Source organism: Agelaius phoeniceus, chromosome 5, assembly GCF_051311805.1.
Source record: "Agelaius phoeniceus isolate bAgePho1 chromosome 5, bAgePho1.hap1, whole genome shotgun sequence".
In the NCBI taxonomy this organism is placed as follows: Eukaryota; Metazoa; Chordata; class Aves; order Passeriformes; family Icteridae; genus Agelaius; species Agelaius phoeniceus.
Window position 1 is genome coordinate 53,568,338 of NC_135269.1, and position 24,247 is coordinate 53,592,584.

The 24,247-nt window shown below is 39.1% G+C and overlaps 1 protein-coding gene across 8 annotated transcripts in view; it reads left to right on the forward strand.

Moving 5' to 3' along the window:
* The window catches only part of PLXNB2 (plexin B2), a 252,189-nt gene that overhangs the window by 166,875 nt on the left and 61,067 nt on the right, over positions 1 to 24,247 (forward strand). For all 8 annotated transcript variants that reach the window (XM_077179032.1, XM_077179028.1, XM_077179033.1 and 5 more), the window contains 9 exons: positions 5,234 to 6,347; positions 8,002 to 8,184; positions 9,349 to 9,471; positions 13,209 to 13,309; positions 15,423 to 15,549; positions 16,990 to 17,140; positions 19,632 to 19,746; positions 20,812 to 20,914; positions 21,389 to 21,490. In XM_077179032.1, the coding sequence (XP_077035147.1) occupies positions 5,234 to 6,347; positions 8,002 to 8,184; positions 9,349 to 9,471; positions 13,209 to 13,309; positions 15,423 to 15,549; positions 16,990 to 17,140; positions 19,632 to 19,746; positions 20,812 to 20,914; positions 21,389 to 21,490 (2,119 nt within the window). The remainder of the gene's footprint in view (positions 1 to 5,233; positions 6,348 to 8,001; positions 8,185 to 9,348; positions 9,472 to 13,208; positions 13,310 to 15,422; positions 15,550 to 16,989; positions 17,141 to 19,631; positions 19,747 to 20,811; positions 20,915 to 21,388; positions 21,491 to 24,247) is intronic.

The following is a 24,247-nucleotide window of genomic DNA, read 5'->3' on the forward strand; positions in this document are numbered from 1 at the left end:
TGTAACATTCATTATTTCCTTGGCAAATCCATAATTTTCAACTAGTCCTTGTAACAGAACCATGTCAATATAACTATTGCACATATTAAAAAAGAATCTTATCTTATTGAAAATTACTCAAAAAAGAAAAAAAAAAAGAAAACACTTAAAAAATTGTCTCATGAAAACAAGCAAAACTTTTGTCTTCTACACCAGGAATAGAAATAGTATTAAAGTATTTGTCCATATGTTACCAGTTCACAGGCAGTTTGGCCTGATGGGATTTTTTATTCCATATGAAGATGGTCTGTACATCTTAGAAAATTGTGTTTTGAGAAGTGAAAGGGAAGGGAAATTGCTCCTTTTGAGCAGTACAGGCTATCACAACATCTAATGAAGTGGATATTGGTTTCTCATTCTCTACAGCATGACCTCCCACAGTTTTCTGACCCACAGGTCCCATCTGCTAACAGCAAACTGTCACAACTGCAGGGATGGACACCATCACAGTCATCACTGTTCTCACTGGTTCTACCAATTTTGGATGTGTGGCACAGTATACCAACAGAGTTGACCCTCTCTGCTCAAAACCTTTCTTGTATGTTGCCATGCTCTTGTGAAATGGGTTTGAATCCTGCAGTGTTGTTTCAGGTGATTCATTCTCTGAACCAGTGAGCTCCATTGCTCATTTGTTTTAGGAAATATTAGTAAAAGTTGTAACTGAGGAAGAGTTTACTTTTACCTACAGCACTTGCAAAAGTAGAAGCTTTGAAATCCAGACTGAAAATTTGCTCATCCCTTGCTTGTCATACATTTTACAATTTCTTTTTCAACTTCTTTTGAGCCCAAAACTGAAAGCTGAATTCTTTTCAACCTTTGGCATACTTAATAAAAGCTAAAAATTTACTCAAAATGAGAGAGAAGGGAATCCGCATTCATCTTTCCCCAAACAACCATGCTGTTGGAGTGCATTCTTTGGATATTACCTTTTTTATGTCACAATTTTTGAGACTTTTTTATCAATTTTTTTCCAATTTAAGTCTCTTGTACATCTTTTAGACTCCCTCTGATTAAGGGAAAGTTTGCTGGGAGAACCACAGTTTTCTGCATCTCTTGCCATTAAAGTATATCAGTATATCAGGCAAAAGTGCTTGTCTCTTGACCAGAATTTCAAGTACAAAAATTTTGTCTAGATGAGAGGACATAGCAGGACTTGATTAAGTATATATGTGATTAATGAAGAAATACTCTGCAAATAAACCACAGAGGCTAACATGGTGAGATTATTCCTTCAGCAAAGATTTTCTTTTCTGTTGTTTTTTGGGAAAAAAACTTGTTTTAGTTCTCAGTTATTCCAGTTTCGGACAAAATTCGGTATTCTTTCACTTCAGCTGAAGCAAATGAAAGAAATTAATTAGCATAAAGCTAAAGATATATCAAAGGCTAAGGTGATAGGGAATGGCTGGAAAGTTGAAGGTTCCTGTGTTCAGGCCCAGCAGATGATTTTACACTGAAGGAGAACACCTGCCAAGTCCACGTCAGCATGGTGCTAGTGCTAGTTCTTAGGGTTGTTTATAATAATGTGAAGTCAGTTTGAAGCTCACTTCAAATTTTTGTGCTTGTGGATTACAGATGCTCCTTTTTCTGCATGCCTTTTGAAGAAGTGGGTGTTATTTAAGGTTATTGGTCTTGCATGAGTAGAAAGATGCAAAGTTATGGGTACTTGCTTTAAATTGATGTCTGTGAGGCAGAGCTCTGGTAGTTGTGCGATTACCAACACTGTGTCACTTTATGGCAGTTCCCCTGTATGAAGTGTTCTCCTGGGTGCCCTGTGTTTCCTGCACATAAATTCTAGAATTTCATATTTCTTGTAGGAAGCAGTAGAGGGGACAAGAGGCTGGAGGGAGACAAAACTTTGAGAGAGAAAAAAAATTATGTAGGCAAATGCTCTGCTGGTTTTCTTTTATCCTGAATCTGCTAAGGGCCTAAAACTAAGTGCAAATTGACGATGGAGGGGTGTATGGCAGCTCTCAGAACCAGGGCATAACTTAGAGTAAGCCACCCAGGCCTGTGTGTAAATACAGTGTGTGATTAAACCATTGGAAATACATTTCCTGTGCAGAGCATCATGGATTCCGTGCTCCAGCCTGTGCTTCTTCCACCTCTTCTCTTGTGTTTCTGCAACTTGTTCATTTAGAATGGAAGTTTTTCACAGCAGGAGACTGCTTCTTGATACATTCCCAGGGCATCTAATTCAGTACAGCACCTGTGTTAATAGCAGCTCTGGCATTCTTATCACACCAGCTGGTCATAGAAGGATTCTTCCAGCTGCTTCTTCCCAATTAAGTTAAAAATAGGTGAAAGTGGCCTGTGGTTGTAGTTCATCTCATTTCATTCTATTTGCTTTTTTAATTTTCTTAAGCCTTCTATTTGATAAGTGAAGGAGAGTTTAATTCTGAATCTCTTCATAGTGTATTTAATTTTTGTTTACTATTTGCTTTGGAGAGAGTATGGAAAATGAAACTAATAAGTATAGAGAATGATGAACTGAACTGTTACCTTGCATAGAGATCTGAGCTAATCTGATGGGGGTTGGCATGAGACAGGAATGGCAGGGAGTAAATAACAAAAACAAACAAATAAACAAAAAACGATAAGGCATTATTAATGGAGAGTGCATTGTAGTTCTGAATAATTTAAGTCAAAAATATTATAAGTAAACAAGGCAGAAAATAGTAGGGAGGAAGCATTACCCATTTTTATACAGAGGATTAATTACTCCTCTAAGAGACTGGTTTAGACATACAAAATGTACTTTTTATTAAGTTCTGGTTCTGGCATGGACCAGCAAGACTCTTCATTCTCCTGGGACAAAGGCAGGAGTATTGCAAATGCAGCCTTTGTGTCCTGGGTGCCACCAATGGACAAAATGTGTTTTTTCAATCCTCTGAAATACAGGAACGAGGAGGGGAACTGAGTACTGAAATTAAGGTACAATGAATTATTTTCCATTCATTTAAGGCACTTTTTGTAAGTAGAGCTATTTATGGGGGTTTCTTTGACTGAGAGCAGAGAATATAATAATCTAAAAATAATTACCTTGTGAGAAAAGCAGGAACAAATTAATCTCAATTCTGCATTTGATCTTTGTACAATAGGTAATAGAGTGATAAAACTGGTGTGAAAAAACACTGCAGTAGCATGTCAAGATGGTTTTTTATTCCATTGCAGACAACTGTAAGGGATAATATTTGAAACTAGATGACAAGCATTATCACATATCATTTAACAATGGAGAAGTAAGATAGGATCAAAGTTGGAAAATTGAAGTCCTTGGGAACAGTAAGAAAAGAGAAGAATTCAGAAGAACTCTGGGTTCCTTAGAGCAGGTCAACTGTTGTTGTAAAGAGATCCAACTCTTCATTACATTGCAAAGCATGTGCTAAAGCCTGTGTGTGTGGAGAACAGGTTATAAGTCTTAGCCTTTTCTTGGTCACTGTCATAGGAACACAATCTATCATTAGAAAGTCCATCTTGTGCTGCTGGTGATGTACTCTCCTGTCTTTGGCATCATTTTATAGCTAGCTACTCAGTTTGGTACATGATAGGAGCTTCAGCAAAACAAGCTTGAAGTTAGTGGTTTATTTATCCTGAGTTACACATAGTAGGCTTTGGGGGATTCAGAGTTTAGTTCACTCTGATTTTAGGGCAGTTGTTCTCACCATTGCACATGCATTTTCTCCATAGAGGAGCAAAACACACACTCAAATGCCAGAGGACAGGCATTGTCTTTATGCATTGCTGGCAGTGCTGTGGTGGTTTGGGAAGCTCACAGATGACTTATGCTCACAACAAAAGTCCTTCCTTCCCTGTTCAAACTTTTACATCCAGGTTGTTAACATTTAGTCTTAGTTATCCAGTATAAGTGATGATTCAGCCATTCTCTTTCATATCCCACCGGACTCTATTGCTCTTGCCAAAACAGACTAAGTGACAAAGGAGGATGGTTCCTTTGTTATTTTTTAAAGTTTTATTTTTTCAGTTTCTGGTTTTGGCATTTCATGTTCTTTTCTTCATCCTATGAGACTGTTGCCTGTTAGATTGCTTTGTTAAATGGTTCTCTTGTCTTTTCTGTGTTTTTAATAGTTTCCTTTCTATTTAGACTCCAGATATTTTCAGATTTAACTTGAAATTCCCTGTAAATTTATAGGTTCTTTCCTCATCAGATTAAAGAATCCCATGGCTGACTTTGAAAATGAAAATATGGTGGATTATATTTGACCTTCCTCCAAACAGTATTCATCTTTTCCCCCTAACATCAATGTGTCGAAGCATGCCACCTTTTATTTTCTGCTCTCAGAACTAAACACTTTGAGAAAACATTAACAAAATGTTCAGGCTTCAGGAAGTCAGATGAGACTCCTCATTTAACTCTTCAGATTAGAACTAGAACCCTTCTTACAAGTTTCAGAAGGTTTTTTCTAATTCCAACAGCGAGGCGATCTGCTTGGGAACTAACAATTCTGAAAGGGTTTTTTAAAAAAAAAGGTAACAGAATCATAATCCCAAAAAATTTTTACATGATGTTCTTAAGACAGATTTGAAACTATTAAGTTGCAGTGCTCTAGTGAATGAAAGTGTTGGAGCTTAATGCATACCAACAGTAAAAGGCAATGTTACATGTTAAGGGATCTACCATCTTCTGGCTTTACATTGATGAAGGGTTAGTGTAATGCCTTCTCAAAAAGCATCTAGATCCAGACTTGCTTGGAGGGGAAGGTTTTTTCCTTTCTGGGCAAACCCCACAATACAAAATGTTTCCAACACTTTTATGTAAATTCCCCCCCACACCTCTTAAGGAGGAGCTACCCGAAACTGGGATTCTCCAAATTATTTTTAAAACCTCAGCAGTAAATAATTGGCACAGTATGATGCTGTCTGGACAAGCCCTACCACATTTTGTCACTCCATGTTGTTTCAAATTGGCTGTTCTCATTGTGCTTTAGCACAATCATATAATCAATCTAATTGGTTATATGATCATCATTTAGACATATGACCTTGTTAAATCCTTCCCCAACAGATTAAATTGCTAGGCAATTAACAGGATTTGAGGCTTTCCATAATCTTCATGCTGCCTACACATCCACAAGGATAAGTGAATTTAAGTAATGAAAAACTTCCATATTTCTCAGTTTTGTGTAAATTGTATTTTTCTATATTTTTCATGTTATTATTTTCTTTCCCTTTTTAGGTACTACATAGAAATGGCTTTATGGATCTGGCCACTGACCATCTTGAGCTGTTTTTGCATCACCTTATCCAGAAATGAGGAACTGAAATTTTTTCAGAGTGCTACAGAGCTAAATCATCTAACAGTGGATAATGACACTGGCATAATCTATTTGGGAGTGGTAAATGCCCTGTACCAGCTTACAGAAAACCTGGAAGTAATCAGATCTGTAGAAACGGGTCCAAGAAAGGACAACAAAAAATGCACACCTCCCATTGATGAAAATCAATGTAAAGAGGCCGTACTGACTGACAATTACAACAAATTGCTGTTGCTGAACAAGGTGGATAATACAACTGTGGTATGTGGAAGCCTTTTTAAGGGAATCTGTGCCATCAGAGATCTACAAAACATTAGCGATGAGAAGTACTACGTAGACAGCAGTGGAGAAAAGTCCTTTGTAGCAAGCAACGATGAGAATGTATCAACTGTGGGACTGATCACTTCCTTGAATAACGACCGGGTGCTGTTTGTTGGGAAAGGGAATGGACCAAATGACAATGGCATCATAATCAGCACTCGGCAGCTTTACGCCAGGGATGGGAAAGACATTTTTGAAATGTATACAGACTCAGCAGCTGTTAAGTCAGCTTATCATTCATCAAGCACACAACAATTTGTGGCAGTTTTTGAGGATAAAAATTATGTTTATTTTATTTTTAATCAACAAGAGAAACAACCTGTCAACAACCGCACACTGATTGCACGTCTGTGCAAGGACGATGCCCATTATTATTCCTACTTTGAAATGGACTTGGGTTGCAAAGATGATGATGATGGTGCCTATGACCACTGTCATTCTGCTTACATCACTACCCCTGGGAAAGAACTGGCTGAGAGCATGGCTCAGCAGGGACAACCTGCAGATACTCCCTCAGATGACAAAGTTCTTCTTGCACTCTTCAGCAAAGTAAACAAAGATGATGGCTCTCTAAAATCTGCCATGTGTGTGTTTTCCTTGCGGCAGATCAATGAAAAGATGGAAAAAAACCGGAACGATTGCTACACTAAAAAGAATACCAGCTCATTTTACAAACTTTTTTCAGCAGAAAACCCATGTGCATTACATGGACTGGTAATATGAATAATATAATTATTCGTTTTAGAATCTGTGTTAAAGTTTGTGGAAAATATACAACGACGTGTTTTAGGGTGGCTTTGAGCTAAACTGTATTAAGATGACTGAAAACTCAAGAGATGGATTCACTATAGAAATGGAATATGGGGGGGTGGTGGACCAGGTTAAGTAAGAAGTGACAAAATTTTGAGTGTCTTAAAAAGGATTTGATGTTTTCTCAAAGATAAGTGCTGCTTTTCTAAAAGCATTTCTTTTAAAGGGCTCCTTCTGGTATAGGACTTATTGAGTCAAATGCAGGGATTTTTTACATCCATGATCAGCTTCGGGGTAATCACTGTAGACAATTGTAGTTTCAGTCAGTGTATTTACAATGCTCTTAAATAGTATTAAGACTCTTTTAGATGGTATCTGTAATTCAGCATTTTTTCTCACTTGTGTTTGTATCGTTAGACAACTGAAATACCCAGATTTCCTGTATTCAGGTGGTGTTCTTCTTTTGGTGTGGCTCAAAATACTTGTACAGCATGACAGCCATCTTTTTATGGCCTGTCATTACCTTGACTATAAGGTTTTTGAAGAGTACTGTTACAACCATTCAGTTACTGTTCTTCAATCTTTCTGTTGGCTTTATGATTGTTTTGCCCACATCACTCTATTCCCAAGCCCCACTTGTGCATGCCACTCATTCATTACTGCAGCCAACCCTAAAATGCGTTGAGAAATTGAATAATCTTAAAAATAACTCAGCCAGCTTTTAAGAGGATGTCTTAATTTCTCAGCCTGAGCAAGGTACACACTTGCATAAGCATCTGTTTGAGCACAACTTGAGAAGTGGTGTGCTATAGTTCGGGGAGAAGAGTGAACAGCTGAAGAGATGGGGCATGGGAATACCTTTTTTTGGTATTGACCCATAATTCTTCATCTTGTGAGACTGAAGCCATCTCCCACACAGTAAGGTCACTAGCGCTGATGAGTCAAAATTACACATTTTTCTTCGAACTGCCAGTGTTACTTGCGGCAGTACCCTGCATATGGGGTGAGCATCAAACACAGAAATCCTGAATGTGATGAGTGGCCGTGGCTCCTGACAAAAATAAGGTGTGGATTTCAGATCAGAAACATGGTTTTGTTACCAAATATAGCAGGAAAGGCAAGGTGTGAATGAACTTCCTTCTGGTAGCTCTTGCTGCCACTCAGGCTTAAAGCATAGTGAAGAGGGAGTGTTTCGAAGTTCATGAGACAGTTGCCAGGGAGTTGCTATTTTATGGATTGCAGCAAAGTAAGAAACAAAACAGCAATTAAAATAGCAGTCTTCAAGGCAAAGTTGGTTAAACCAGTCTCTATGACACGTTCATTTTAATTAAACCAACTAGTTAATTTTTAAACCGCTGCTATTATGAAACAGAAAAAAAAATTCTCTCCCTGCGCCTCCTGGAAAGTGAAAGCATGGAAGCAGTTCTCAATTAGCAGGCTGCTGTCTGATTACTGCCTTTTGGCTGGGGGCAAATGCCTAGACAATCCATTTCTCTCTTCCTACTCTTCAGTGTCTGAGGGGTATTATATTGTCTAGTAATAGGGCTGCACTTCACTCTTAGCTAGGAATTAGTGATCTGCATGTTTAACATCACTCTGTATTGCTATTCCTTATTAGAACGCAAGCAAAAACTTTCCCTGTGGCTCCGAACACCTGCCGTACCTTTTGGGCAGCAGGAACGGCGTTGTAGAGAAGCCGGTGCTGCAGAAGGAAGGGATGAACCTCACGGCCGTCACTGTGGCCGTGGAGAACGGGCACACCGTGGCCTTTCTGGGAACGTCGGATGGGAAAATCCTTAAGGTAACCAACTGGATTGGGAGACTGGAAGGTGTATATATGAAAGGTTATGAAAGTCAAAATGGATTTATAAGATCTCATACTAGGAGCAAATTCTCATGGAGCTTGGTTTTTTTCATCTCAAAGGAAAGACGCATTATTTCCAATGTACCTCAGCTATGTGATACACAGATTGAATTAGTATTGCCTGAATGACACTTTTCCTGAAGGATTACATCCGTACTGAGAGCTTTATATAAACAGCCTTAGGTAATCTAACAGCTTTAGCCTTATCTCTATTCAAGCTCACACTGGTTTAAGAGCAACTTTTCATTTTGTAGTCATTCTGGCCATTCAGTGAATAGAGGTGGCAATACAAAGCCCAAGCTGAAGCTCTGATAAATTCAGGTTGTGTGGCGCTCAAGGCTTTACATGTTTGTGGTGTTAAAATATCAAGACTGCAACACCAAACACCTTATTTTGCTTGAAGGAGAGGGATGGCATGTCCAGCCTTAAACTTACCACTGCCAAGTCCCACCAAACCACATGGAAAGTCACATGGATGTGATGCTTAGACACATGATTTAGTGGTGGACATGGTGATGCTAGTTTAGTGGTTGAGCTCTGTGATCTTGGAGGTATTTTCCAACCTTAGTGATTCTGTGGGTCTATGTCCCTAAGTGACACACCTCTATATCTTTTAAATATCTTCAGGGATGGTGACTTAACCAGTTGCCTGGGCAGCCTGTTCCAATGGTCAACAAACCTTCCTGTGAAGAAGTATTTCCCAATATCTAATTTGAACCTCCCCTGGCACAAATTGAGGCCTTTCCCTCTCCTGCTCTTGCTTGCTAGTTGTGAGAAGAGACCACCCCCACCTCACTACAGCCTCCTTTTTTTTTTTTTTTGGTAGTTGTAGAAAGTGCTAAGGCCTCCTCTGAGCCTCTGTTTCTCCAGACTGAACTCCTCATCAGACATGTCCTCCAGACCCTTCACCAGATCCATTGCCCTTCTCTGAATACTCTCCAGCCTCTCAATGTCTTTCTTGAAAATTTGCCTTAGTCCTCCTTTTGTTCTTAATTTATTTTTAGAAACATTTTCATTGTCTTTTACAGCAGTAGCCAGGTATAAGGATAATGGTGGTGAAAAGGCAACATTAACCACCTGTTTTTTTCTTCCACAAAATAGGTATTCCTGTCATCCACTGCAACTGAGTACAGCTCTCTTACTATTGAACCAAACAAAGCTGTAAAGAAGGACCTGGTCCTTGATCAAACCCAGGAAAATCTGTATGTGATGACCACGGACAAGGTAACATGTTCTGCTTGCATTAAGGACCCAGCCCTCTTTCACTTTCTCTGCAACTTAACCTGAGATTTATACATTTTCCAGTTGTTCCTGGAAATTGCCCTATTTGGTGGGACTCCCCCTACTCTGTGTGTATGAAGACCTTTCTCAAGTCTAAGCTGATGGACTTGTTGTGCCTCGGAGAACTGTAATGTCCGTGATGCTTAGCGACAGGGAATGATGGGAAGTGAGATCCCCTCTGGAGCTGTCACACAGGCTCTGTGGGAGGGATGAAGTGGAGATGTTTGGCACCAGCACGCCTCAGGGTCAGGCAGCCTCAGTGCTCAGTGTGGGATGTGTGGGGTACCAGTGGGTGCTGTGGTACCATCAGATCCTTTCAAGGGCACTTCAGGACTCGGGGTGCTCTCCTGATGTGCTCTCACTGACACGTCTGTAAAGCCACCAGTGGTTTTTGTGAGTCTTGGTGTCAAAAACTAAGAACCAATGGAGAGAATTATATATTTGGGAAACACTTTCATTCAAGCTTCTGCTAGAACTGGGTACAGTAGGAAAAGTTCAAGTTCACTAGGAAAGGCATGGGCAATCTCTCCTAGGCCCCTTCTTTTTCCTGTAAGGTGAAGGCACAATGGAGGTCTGTAAAAAATGGGAGGAAAAAAAGCAAGTAGGAAATGAGAGGAATGCCAGATTCTTCTCCACCCCCAGGGGTAATCCTCTTTTGACACTTTTCTTTGTGGAGGCTGGAGCTGCCAGCCTCAAACACTTCATTCAGCAGCTTTCCAGGACAAGGTGGGTGACAGGCTGTGACCATCTGCAGCCCTGCCAGTGACATGGAATGCAACATGGAAATGCTCTGCACCACTAAGACAGGGAGAATGAGGGGACTGTGAAAGGAGAGTATTTGGGAAGACAGTGCAAGAAAAATGTTTTCTGGCTGTTTTATAGAGGGGTTAATATAAATTCCTGCTGCGGGAATGTTATAGCCTAGCTGAAGGTTTTTAGGCTAGAAAGAACATTGGAAAAAATGCCAGAAAAACAACAGATAAAGCATTTAATAATATGACTGTGTGAGAGAGAGGTTACTTTTTTTTTTTTTTCCTTTTTTTGAGCGGTTGTTACTTCTCATTTGGCTCCTGTTCGACTTTGGAACACAACTCCAAGCTTCAATATTGTCCACAAAACTCTGGGTGGCCTGGCCCCCCATTTGACAAGCTGGCACATTATGCAAAAGCCCCAAGGTCTGCACCAGGCTACTGTGTGTGCTGCTGAGCAATGTAAGGGATAACAGCAGCACTGAAGGAAGACAAGCTTTCTGATGACAGTCAGCTTAAAATGGTAGAATTTAGAAAGACAGCAGACAACTTTTTTTCAGAGAAAACCTGCAAAAAAAAAATCAATCACTACAAAACATTTAAATTTAGAATGCAGCAAATTTCTGCTGAAGAAAGGATTTTACTTCAATCTTTTCCAAGTAGCTCTCGTAGACACTGCAGTTTCTGAATAATATGAATAATAGTTTTCTTTTACAAAACCTGTTTAGCTTAAATATGAATAGCTAAAGTTGGGAGCTCTGTAATGGCATTGCATTACTGTCATCTCCAGGAGTTAATTACAGTGAGCAGTCCCACCCACTTTTAGAAGCAGATAGACAGGAGGAGAATGGAGGCCTTTGGAGCTGGGAGAAATAAGGTGACATAAGCAAGAGGGGAAGAATAAGAGATGAAATATGTACTTTTGGGTTAGGCATAGCTGTGGGTTGTGGGAATAGAGATATCAGAACTCTGATTTGTGTGTTTTAATGGTTAAAGGTAAACAATAAAGAGCAACTGGCTGCGCTGACAGGCATTCATGCTGCTGAGCTACCTGGCAGATGCAGACTGCCCCAGCATTTAGAAATTAATTGCGTGGGCTCTGTGAGCACTTGAATAAAGTGGAAGTGGTGATGTGGTAGGTGATAACTTCTTTAAAAAGAAATCAGAGAAACACAGAAATCAGGGAAAAACAATAGAGAAGTTAAGATCCATAGTGAGAATCAAGTTCTTCCTTTCCTGTTTCACCTTTCTCCCCTCTTTTCTCCCAGCTTCTGTTGGCTGCCAAGAGCAGTGGGGGTTTTCAGCAAATGCTTTCAGCAGTCAGTCCCCTCTGCTCCTAAAGTTTAAACAGAGAGCAGGAGAAACCCCTTGCACCTTCTTGTGGGACTTGGAAAGGAGCTTAGCACCTCTGTGCTGCTCATGCTGGTTCATTCCAAGTGTACATCACTGGTAGGATCCCAGATTCCTTAAGGTACTTAATGTATTTGGAGGAAAGCAGTCACTGTGGTAGTCACTTACCATGATCAAGCTTGTTTACTTGTTTTAGTTTTTACACTTTTTGACTTAGTGGGCCAACTTGCAAAGCTCTAAAATTAATTTATTTGCATTTTGTAATTGGCTGTTAAAGGAGCTGGTTTTTTGGCTTTGATTTTGGTTTGGTGGGGTTTTTTGTCTTTAAGGTCACACAAAACTTGCAGAGACAGCAATCTCTAGGGCTTGTTTATGCCTGCCAGAACTGTGAAACAAATATTTTGTCAAATAAAAAAAAAAATCATTGACTGGCTATTAAATTACTTATGGGTACCAGTTAGTGAGTGAGTGCCAGTGACGCAGCTCCAGTTAGCTAAAAAGAAGAGAATGCTGAAAAGGTAAACCCCTGTATTAATAAATGCAAGAAAATTAGACCATATTGACATTTTCCTTAACTGAGTCATTTTCTTTAACTCTCTGAATATGAAGAAAAGGCCAAACTCAGACTGTCAAAGTAACTTTGTAATTGCCAGTGAGATGAGAATGGCATTATATTGAAATGAGACTATAAAGCCTATATCTCAGAGTTTCTGTTTCTACACTTTTTGTGCTCCTTAAAAGTACCATGTAGTCATAAACTGGAAGATGTATGTCCTGTTTTCCTCTTGCATCATTGCAGCAGCATAGCTAAAAGGAATGGCTCTTCTTTCTGTGAGCCAAAGAAAATGTTGTTAATTCTCCGCACCAAAGGAAATCAAAACTAGAAGCTGTAAATTTACTGGGGGAATGAGACATGAGAACTGATGATGTTCTTTCTCCTGCTGCTTCCTGTCATAATTATTTCCATTTTATTTAGTGAATGTATTCCATGGTGGAAGGTTATGCACAGAGAAGTGCAGTAACCCAAAACACCCTGGCTCTCTCACGCTTGCAGACTTTCTGAAATGCCTTCTGGCTGGAAGTGCATTTCCAAACAATTTCACCTCCATGGTAGTGATGGGGAGAGGAGAATATTCTCTTTAAAAAATGCTCTAGTCAGTACCAAGTTAGTCTTTTGAAAGTATCCACCCTGCAGTAGCTGCTTCTTGAATTCAGAGCATCGCTGATGCCGTTTCTATCCTGAGGTGCAGATTTCCACAAGTAATATAACTGGAGGAACTGAAAAGCTCAATTTTTGTAAAGCTTGCTTATAATTCTTGATTATAACAATGCCCTACATTACTTTGAAGACAGATTCAATAATACTGGAGTGGGAAAAAAAGCAGAAAAAAGTATGTGAATTTAGACTTTGTTAAGGGGGAAAAGAAAATATGTATAATATACTTAATAAACTCAGGCTGAGCTCTGAGTATAATAATACAGCTGCCACAGGCAATGAGGCTGTACAGCTAGGTCCACAAATATTTCCACCTCCTTATGCCACCTTCAGTTGTTAGGTTTGTCTTGCTTTTGGCTTTCCAGGTGTACCGATTGCCCGTGCAGGACTGCCACAAGTACTCGGACTGTGAGAAGTGTGCCCAGGCGAGGGATCCGTACTGCGGCTGGTGCGTGCGGGAGGGCAGGTGAGTGCTGCCAGGGGTGCTCAGCTGCAGCCACTGCTGCTGCTCCAGCTCTGGCCTGTGCTCTGTGGGACTGCTGGGCATGCTGATCCCAGCCCTTGGTACTCAGCCCTGTGCTTCTGGCAGTCATTTCATTTTATCACGCAGACATTGATATCAATATTCTGTGCACACAAAAAAGTCCCCGTTGACTTTTTCAGATTTGATTAGTTTGGGAAAATATATACTTTTCTGCTGGTACTGAGAATGATTATACATCTTCTAACTGTATGTTTTATCACTCTTTCAATTGTACAGTCACAGAAAATTTAAAAAAAATGCTCTCTATTTCAGATTCAGAAACTATAGCATGTATTTTAAGTACATCAGTAAAGTGTGAAAAAGAACATAAAAGAAAAAAGTGTTCCATGTCTAAAACAGAGTGTATAGTTCAAATGCTGGTTTTACATAATCATCTATCAAGACGTGTAGCTACAGGGAACCCTCACCTGCCTGTAGGAGAGCAGAAAGTGACATTTTGCTGACTATCTGCAGAGGTTCACTGAATGAATATTCAAGCACATGTAAACTAGGACAGCACTGAACAGCCCTGGAATATCTCTTCTTTACACTCTGCATTGATTAGAGTGCCGAGAGGGAAGAGCAGTCCTGCAGTTCTCTTTTTGACTACTAAGTTAATTAACCCCTTGGCATGAGTGGTTGGGAATTCGTGATTCTAACTTCTTGCTGTTGGAACAAAGGGGCTGTTTAATTATAATATGCAGATGAATTTCAGGCTTCTAGTTTCCTGCCTGAAAATGTGAACTATCGCATTAGGTTACCTATCAGCCTGATGTAGCATAATATGGAGCACTGCAGAGAAACTTATGTGGTGTGTGCAGGTTTATGTAATATACTGTAACTCCTCCAGCCTGGGGTTTCAGTTGCTGTGGATGAAACCTGAGAATTTGGAATGTAACCTCAAACTCCTCCTGGGCTGCTGGGAGTTGAAGGCTTTGGCATATATCATAAAAAAGGCAATTTTCCTTAGATTTCCCTTCAGGTTTCTGATATGACCACTGACCTCAATATATCAAAATATTAATGGTTTCTGAGAACAGGCAAACATGTATTTTCACATTTGCTAATATTATTTCCAAAGGGGAGAAAAAAAGTGCTTCATTCTAAGTTTCTGTTCTGTCTCATGATTACACACAGCACTTAGTAGTGTGTTTAGGGATATATTATGTGAATGTTTACTCTGTATGTAAATGATTTGTTTAAAGGAGGTTTGATAGTGCTGTGCAACAGCTGCACTGCATTAAAGCCCCTGATGAGTTAATAGTCAACTTTCTGCTAGAGCAGAGATACTCCAGCATTTTCTTTTAAACTTTGCACAGAATGGAAAGAATACACATGAGACTGTCCCCACCTCAACAAGCTTTTGTAGCCCCATGCAGCTTCTGTACTGCAGCATTTCTTCCTGTACTTGAGCTGGGAAAATCTTCTGGTGTTTTTGGTGAGGCTGCACAACTGCTCTTGTCTTCCACAATTGTAACACTGCCTTGGCAGAAAGAGGTTTTAAATACTGGCAGTTGTTAAGGAAAACATTCCCTACAAAATAACATTTGTAGCACTGGGGTTACACAGACATTATCCACAAGCTTGTATGCTCCCAGCAATACTTCTCTGTTGCATCTTGCTCTCTTGAGTGCTGTGTCTTATCAGTGGCAATACATAGGTGTCTGCCACTTGACCTGCAGGGAAAAAACAGTCTGTGGCCTCTCATTCAGGATGTTATTGCAAATTGCAATGAAGATTATCAGCTTGATTTCAGATAGCTCCACTGCCCCATGGTTCCTATGCTGTCACTGCCTGGATTTGGGTTGTCTAATTCAAGGTGTTGTCCAAAACAGTATAGGCACTTGCTCTTGGCATGTCAAACCATCAATTGTAGTTGCACCACTAATTTTGTTAAAAATTCTCTAATAGCAACCCCACTAGTCAATATTAAAGCAAATTTGTAGACATCTTGTGTTGCAATTTCAGTCTCTAATCATGAAATTGTTGCATAATTCAGAGAAAGCAGAGTCCAGCTATAATACTGCCTTGGGTTTTGTTCCTTTTGTTTTTTCAGGTGCACAAAGAAGGCAGACTGTGGTACAGCTGATAAGGAGAACCACTGGCTGTGGAGTCCAAGTGGCACATGTGTGACTATCATTAGTGCAGACCCTCTAAATATGAGTCGCAGAGCTCCTGCTAAGGTATAACAGGATGATGATTTCCATAAATATTCTTTAAGCACATTGGTGTGACTACCAGAAAGATGAATATCTGATTTCTTTATGCACAGTGGAGACTAGGAATAGGAGGCTGTTTTGGTGTCTCAGTCTCTGTCATTTCTTACAGTGCTCTTTCTTGCCTGCTGCTCTTGCAGGTTGAGTTCACGTTTCTGACCTATGTAAACCAAAGTGATGCACTAGTATGGATGATAAAGCACTTACCTGAATATTATGAAAGTGTTGCACAGTGTTGTATAACCCATAAAAAGTAATTGGTAGGGGAGATTTCATGCTGCCCTTTCAGCTTACTTGAGCATGAACTTAAGTAAGCAGTGAAGCCATAAGATGTTGCTTTAAAATCAGCAGTGGATTTGCCTACACAGCGGATACATGGAGAAGGTAAATTCAGCATGCAAAATGACTCTATGGCAACAAAACTACAAAACTGAGTTTTTGGAGTGTGATTAGGGTGTCATAGCTTGCTGTAATTCCAAATGAGGCATGCCAATGCAGACTGAGTGCTTCCTGGGGGTGTTCAGCAAGTAAAATCAATAAAATGGCTTTTAATTCCTCTTAATCAGAAATAAAGAAAATTTCTTTCAAGTCACTTCAATTCCACTTCTAAATTATGTAAACAGCATTGTGTTAAGGCCATTTCTATGGCGAATAAAAATATTAGTAGAGTATAACTGCTTTCAGTGAGAAAGGGATAATTGTCTTTTCTACTGACAATACAAAATGGAAAGTTAGACTGTATAATTAACAGACTTGAAACATTAAGTCAAGAACAAGATCCCAAATTTCAGCTGGATTGTTTTCTCTTTCCTTGTTATGTTTTCCCATCTTATTTACTTATTTTTAGTTTCTCAAATGCTTTCTTTCTCTGAGGAAGATAAGATCTCATCACCATTCAGAAATCCTTTCTCAGTATTGGATTTTTTGCATTTGCATGGAGTCTTGAGGAAGCCACTTTTCTGTTCATCCCTTTCAAACTCCACCATTTCCCGCCTATCCAGTTCTGTTTTCATTATTCACTAAGAACACCTGAGGTTAATGTAGTATTAATTAATTTTGTCAGGGTTTAAGTGTTAAGTATTCTGTTTACTGTTGCTAAACTGGATGCTGAGGACAAGAATAAAAGGTTTTGGGTGTGTCTGTTCAGACAATTTTGTTCTGGTCTGATGCATTGACAGGACAAGAGGTTTTTGTATCAGTCTGCTTCAACAAAGACCCAGCCTGGAAAGACTGGTAGGGGTTTAAGGAGAAAAGATTAAGAGATGGGAAGAAGTAAAAATTGAAAAGAAGAGTCATGTTCTGTGATGCTAGCTAAAATATCACCTTTGAAATTGAAATTTTCCAAGTCTTACTGGGTCTTATCTCATTTCTTCCAAATATTTTACCCTTTTAAAATTTTATTTCCAGGTGGAACTGACTGTAAGTCCCATGCCAACTTTGACTGAGAGTGACAAGGTTTGCTGTACCTTTGGTGAAACAGTGCACTCTGCTCAGTTGAAAGAAGGGGTTATTATCTGTGATCCCCCTGATATAATTCCTCCAACACCAAAACATCAAGGTAAAGAAATATTGCTACCCTACATGGATAATAAGAACAGAACATAGACTGTTGTTTCCAATGTTATGCTCTTATATGAGGTGCCTACAAAATGGTTTTTTTTCCTCTTCCAGTCCTTCTCCCCAAATAGTCTGTTGCTGAACTGTCAGTTTGCTCAAACTTTTTCTATTGATATATTTACAATCTGTAGCATTCCCAGTGTTTCTGCTGGGAACTTGAAACAGTAGCTTGGGAGAGACATAGACATGGAGTCAGAGAGGTGCTATTCTGTGTCCCAAACAAACAAAACCCAGTTACCCTACTCTAAGCCTAAGCACTCTGACTTGTGGGGACAGAAGAGATTTCTACCTGCTTCAGCTATGAAGGAATTCGTGTCTGACTTCTTAGTCTGCTCTGGACAACAATACTTCAGTGGCCTTTTCTCTGGTTCATGTTACAAGGTTATCCTTCCTAGCATCCAGCCCTCTGTCTCTTCTTCTGTGTGTCCTCCAAATTCTGCAGCAGTAAGCCTGATGGAAAAATACTTCATCATATAATTAAAGACTGCACCATTGTTCTGAAGCACTGATTATAGGCCTGAGGTCTGTTGCCAGCCATAATTCTGTGCAGTTTCCTAGACAGTGCTTTGTTCATAGTTCATATATCTTGATGCATAAACACATGGAATGAAACTCATTACACAACACTGTTTATTATGTATCAAGTTTAAAAATCTGAAGAGAAATTACAAGCAGAAAACACGTGCTCTTACAGCTTGCAGACATACCCCTGAGGATAAGTCTTTTATATGCATTTTAACAGTCATGAACTGTCAAAGTGGTACTTGGAAGCACTTTTTAAGATAAGTTTCAATTCTCTTAAGGCTGAAACAGGTAAAATCTAATTTTAGTTGCAGGGAGAGTAATTACATTAAAATCTCATTATTGAATTTTACACTAGCTGGAGTATATTGTGGTATATCAGATTCTGTTAAGTGTTAAAGCAGCACACTGTTATTTAAGGCCAATTCACATTCCCTAAATATTTGTAAAGCAGGACATAAAGCAATGGGGTTGATAAATGTGATATCTGGATGTCATCCAGCACTAAATGTAAGACTAGAAGCCCATCAGAGAAGGCATTAGAATAAACAAGCAATCTAGAAATAATATGACTCTCTGAGTTGGTTGCACATCTGAAAGGATGTTCAAGAGCAATATTAGGGCGCTCAGAAACTCAGCAGACACCAGGAGAAGGCAGGCAGCTACAAGCATTCACAGAACCACAGAATTTTTAGGGGCAGAAGGGACCTGGGGAGGTTACCTAGTGTAACCCCCCTGCTAAAGCAGGTTTACCTAAAGCAGATTGCACAGCATCTCGTCCAGGTGGGTTTTGAATGTCTCCAAAGGAGACTTCACAACCTCTCTGGGCAGCCTTTTCCAGTGCTCTGTCACCCTCAAAGTAAAGATCTTTTGTCTTCCTATTCAGATGGGCCTCCTATGTCTCAATTTGTTGTTCCTTGCTCTGTCTGAACAGTCTGGCCCCAATCTTTTGACACCTGCCCTTAATATATTGGTATGCATGGTATATGTATATTCCTGGCAGTCCTGAGACATCCAGTTACTGTTAAGAAGCCCTATTGACGTTGGACAAGTCTGGGTTGTGGTTGGTTGGTTGGTTCCAAAAGGAATTTCTAGGAAGGATGCCTTTTCTCAGTCCTGTTGTTAGGAAATCCCCTGTTGCTGCTGTGAGTCTGAAATATTCAAGGGGACCCAGTGCAGGCAGAGGTAACTTCCAGCCAAGCAGCTGATGGTCTTCCAAGAACCTGTTGAAGGAAAGCAGAGTTTGAAGTTGCTCAATAGCTTGTGAAATAGCTTGTCATAAGGGCTTAATGATTTCTGCAAAAGGTATTTAAAACAGTTTCACTCTTTAGTAATAATCCTGACTAGAAGTACATTTGTGGAGAAATTGTGTATGGCAAACTGAAGCTCACAAATGCCTGTGGTAACTGTTGCAGGCACTGTTGGGCATTAACCACAAAGATCACTTGCTTGAATTCACGTAACATTTTTAATTCACAAATGAAAGGAGTAATTTTACATGCAGACATATTCATATTTAAGAAAATGTTTTATTTAAAATTACTGTTCTTGTGCCAGTTTTCGTCTGTGTTCAATTATGTTTTTAATCAGTTTTCCTTGTTCTTCTAGACTCTTTTAAAGTTAGCATGATGATAGCACCACTGAAAAACACTTCCATAAAACAAAACTATTCTTTAATTATGTTTCTTCCCTTTTTTCTCTCTCTGTTTTTCTTCTGAGAATCGTGAAAAATTTTGTAAAGCTTAAAAAGACAAAACAGACTTTAGGTCATGAGATCCAGAGTGTTAACAGTATAGTTAAATATTTGCTTATGTCCTGTAAATTAATAAAACTGTTATCATTGTATCATTCGGCTCAAGAGCTGAAGAATTCAACAACCATTTTGATAATTTTTTTTTCTTTTGTGATAGATCATGTTTCAGTTCCACTTCAGTTAACCTTTGAAAAGAACAAGATTTTTTTTGCATCACATACTTACCCTTTCTATGACTGTGAAGAAGCAATGAATCTTATTGAAAATCAGCCGTGAGTATTTCAGCTTCTTAAATGTTTAGATCCTGTAGCTTGGTGTGTTAGGTAACTGGCACCTGAATTACTCAATCATTTCATAATTAAGCCTTTGGCACTCAAAATTTGCCAGCGTCCAAATCCTTTTTCTTACATTTTAACGGAGTTTAAAAATGGTTGAAGGGCACCTGTGACTGCGGTCACAAGGGTTTTCAGGGTGAAGAAGAGACGAGAATGTTGACTCCATGATCAGAAGGCTTAATTTATTATTTTATGATATAGGTTACATTAGACTATACTAAAAAGCAATAGAAAGGAAAGGTTTCTTCAGCAGCTAGCTAAGCTAAGAATAGAAAAGGAATGAATAACAAAGATCTGTGTCTCAGACAGAGCAAGAGCCAGCTCTGCCATGAGTGGTCAAGAAATCCAAACACCCACAGGAGACCAATCACCTGTTGCATTCCACAGCAGCAGATAACCATTGTTTACTTTGGTTGCTGAAAACTGCAGCTTCTCACAAGGAAAAATCCTAAGAAAGGATTTTTCATGAAAGATGTCTGCGACAGGCACCTGGAGAGCCAGCAACATAAAGCATGGAATAGCAATATTCATGGCACCTATAATTAAGGCCAGTTCATTGTGTTGCCATTTCTGGAGCTGCTAATGTGTCTGCAGGTGAGCAAGGTGGACATCTGTGTGCCTACTTGTTCCTTGTAATGATGGTGGTAATTTGGTGCTTTGGGTTGCAGTGCCTTCAAACAGGGCAGGTGCAGCCAGCCCAAAGCCTTTGTTCATCCCTGTGTATGAAGGTTGATCAAAATCACTTCCAGTCCTCTCAGGCTTGATCTCAAAGTTTTTGCAAATGCTATGATTTTCTGATCCCTGCTCAAATATTTATTTAAAGGATAAAATAGCTTTTTGGGGTTCTTGATCTGTTCTTGTGAAGTTTTGATCTTAATATAGTAAGGACACTCTAACAGACTGATTTACCCTCTGTGAATATATATGGAATTTCATTTACTTTTCTTGTTAGCGGGGGAAAAAGCCTGACAATTTGTCATGACTACCATGTTATATTTGTAGATGCTATTCCTGTGCAAGCAATAGATGGAATTGCCAGTGGGACTGGAAGAGACATATCTGTGAAGAGTCCTCTTCAGTACAAGATGTGATTAAACAAAATATGGTAATGTTTAAAAATAAGGTTATTAGGTTTTTTATTAGAACACTTCAATATTTTGTTCGCTGGATCTCTCATATCAGTTGGTTGAATTAGAGATTTGAAAATGATTCTAAAGTTAACTCCAGAAATGTAAGGTGGTTTTTTTTTAGTGACAGTGCGGGGGTGGGAATTTAAGGGTGTGATTGAGGCGGGGCAGTGAGACTGAATAACTCCTGAAAGGATATTTCTGTGCCTTTTACTATTTTGCTTCAATGGGAGGAACGAGATTTCAAGGCAGGGAGAGATAATCACCCACAGCTTTGACATATGCTGCAGTCATTTTTAGCATGTCTAATTTGAAAGGGTGTAATCAAATCTGTCACCGTATTTTAAGCATGAAGTTCTTCAGAACAATCATTCTATTGTCCAAAGGCCATTGGAGCTTGTTGTGATAAGTTTTTTTATTTGTAATAACATATAAAATGTATCTCTCCCCAGGAAGGAGAATGCCCACAGTTTCTAAACCCTGACCCTTCAATAATACCTATGGAGTACCAAACAACTGTGTATTTTGAGGGAAAACATCTAGATTATTATCAGGTAAGCAGATTAATTCAATGCTAGCTGTCATTTGAATGCCTCTTAAACTGCATCCACATCCCTAAACTAAAGAATTAGTTCCTGTGCCTTAGAGATCCTGCTTGTAATTTAAAGAAAGAAAAGGGCTGCACATTCATGTTTGATATAATATTGGTTACTGTGGTAGAGTCATCACCAAGAGAGCTGGAGAAAATACTCTAACTATTAAAATGGAGGGGGCATTTTAAAGAATGTAAGCTGGACCTATTAAAACACTGGACAGTTATTTTTCATGTAGTGAAATGTGAGGAACTGTAAGAATTGTGAATGCTTCACATCTTTTTCAAATTAAATACTTTGTGGGTTTTACTGCTATTGTTCTAGAATGACATCACTCTGTGTGCTTAATTTTTTTTTTAAGTTTCCACCTTAAATACAAAAATGCACTCATTAAACATTTAATGTTTCTTAGTTTGGATATCATCTTTCACTTTTGTGTGTGTGTGTGTGTGACCATCAAACCAGAAGATCAGGTATTCTCTCACCCATAGCAAAGGCTTCTCTTTCTTAATACTTGCTTCCAGAAAATAAATTACAAAGTCTCTTAGTCAGATAGACCCCAGGGTTTTAATTGCATTCTAGTCTAGACAATGCATAAAATGTTATTGTTAGTGGGATGAAAATGAAGCTTTAAAACCATTTTTAGGTGATAGCTCAAGTATTGTTATCAGTTTCTATTCTTTGTTTCTGTGTTGTCTTTGTGTAAATGGGAATTGATGATAGATGCACTGGGGAGTGCATTGATTTCTTTTACTACTGGCCATCTATCATGGGAAAGAAGGCTCTTCTTTTTGAGGGTTTTTTTTTTTCCTTTTTCAAATTGGAATGCTGTATAGCTTCTAAATTCCTTCTATCATTTTTGCTGCTCCTGCCAAGGGATGGAAAAGAGTCAACAGGCCTGAAGAGCAGCAATATAAGAAGGGTATTCAGAGAAGTGCAAAAAGCAACCTGTAAGCACCATGTAAAGACCATGATGTGTGTCACTACTATAGACATATATGAAAATTGTGCTATAAAAACACATGTTCAATAATAAACACTTTTGTTTGAAGACCTTAAAATATATGCAGACAGTGAAATGCAAATTTGGTGAATTTGGTCTGTTCTCCAAGATGCCAGAACTGGTCCCTGGTAGGACATGTGGCTGTGTGCAACATGTGGAATACAACACCTCTCCTACATCCACAGCTAATTGAAAAGTATTCTGGAGATTATACTTTATTACTTTTGCTTACATTGGCAAGAGGTGTTTTTCTGCCCAAGAGGAAAATCGTTTCCTGCTCCCTTGTTATAATTGGAAGAGCCTTTTCTCTCTCTAGAGAAATTCAGGCTAGATGCATAATCTAGATGTGCTGAATTTGACTTCTAGTGGACCCTTGTCCTCCAAGGAGAAACAGCAACAGGAATGCAAAAACTCCTTCATCTAGTTTATTATTCTATGGATAAGCACTTTAATCCTTCTGAACTACTAGTAACAAAAAGGGAATGGAGAAAAAGGCACTGGGCTTTTTTAATTCTGTGAGATATCAATTGCATTTAACAAATGCTAAGACACATCCTGTGGATGGGATGCTTTGTCATGGGTAGCAATGTTTAACAGTTTGCCTACAGAATGTATTTATTTAGCTTGGAACTGGGAAGTCTTACGAGGAGTAAGTACAGAGGTGTGTTCTTAAGTCAGAACAAGAATGCCTTTAGTGACAGGACTTCAACAAACACACACAGTGACTACAGCTATATACACAGCCCTTTAATACATGTGATAACAGACAAATAAGGCATGAAATAGTGGTAATCACATAGGCACTCATGCCTGTGGGATTATTCTATCTGAAGAAGAAACTTTGATGATTGAAAGTTCATTTGAATAAAGGGCATAACTTACACTTAGCCTTTGGTAAACATTTCATGGAAAACAGGGTGGCTCAGGAGAAGCCATGGATGGATATTTTGTAGGGATTGACCCACAGCCCAAATGCTAAATAGCATTTGGCTTCTCATGTGGAACAATTTTGCCACAGGATATGCTGGGCATTACAGCATCTTTGAAGCTAGCAGTCATGCAGCTATGAGCACATTTAAGGTCTTTATTGGTTAGGATGTTGGTATATCCATTTTCCTCCTATTTTACTTGCCTAAATTTTTGCTTAGAAAAAGCAGAAAATTAATGTTATGATGTCACTTTGAACTACCAGTTCTATTATCTTGCTTTAATCTGTGCTTTACTTAAAGGGGTGTTGCACACTCAGCCTTGCCATGGGTGACTAAGTGCACTGTCCAACATTGTACATATAAGAATCTTCATCTCTAGGTGGAGATGAACATTAAAGGGCTTACTTGGTGAGTAGGAGAGGAAAATGGCTTTAAAAACTGCTGTTGCTGGACTATATCAAGAATTATTTCTATACTGAAAATATAGAAATGCTATACTTCCATTGAGGGTGGAAGTATAAACTCACACGTTTTGTATGCTCCTGTAAACTTGTAAATGCTTAAAGTACAAAGAATAAGTCTCCTCATGATAGCTTCCACTGGAGGGAAATAGCCTAGAAGAGGAGGAGCTGTTGACTATTCTGTCCTTCCTTCCTCTGAAAGAATTTCAGTAGGAAGGAGAGAGAAATCCAAGCTGTTGTCATTCTTGTGGGAGTAGCGCCATCCCAGACAGGCAGAGGGAGGGAAGTCTAGTACTGATCAGTCATATTGCATGCAATTTCTGAG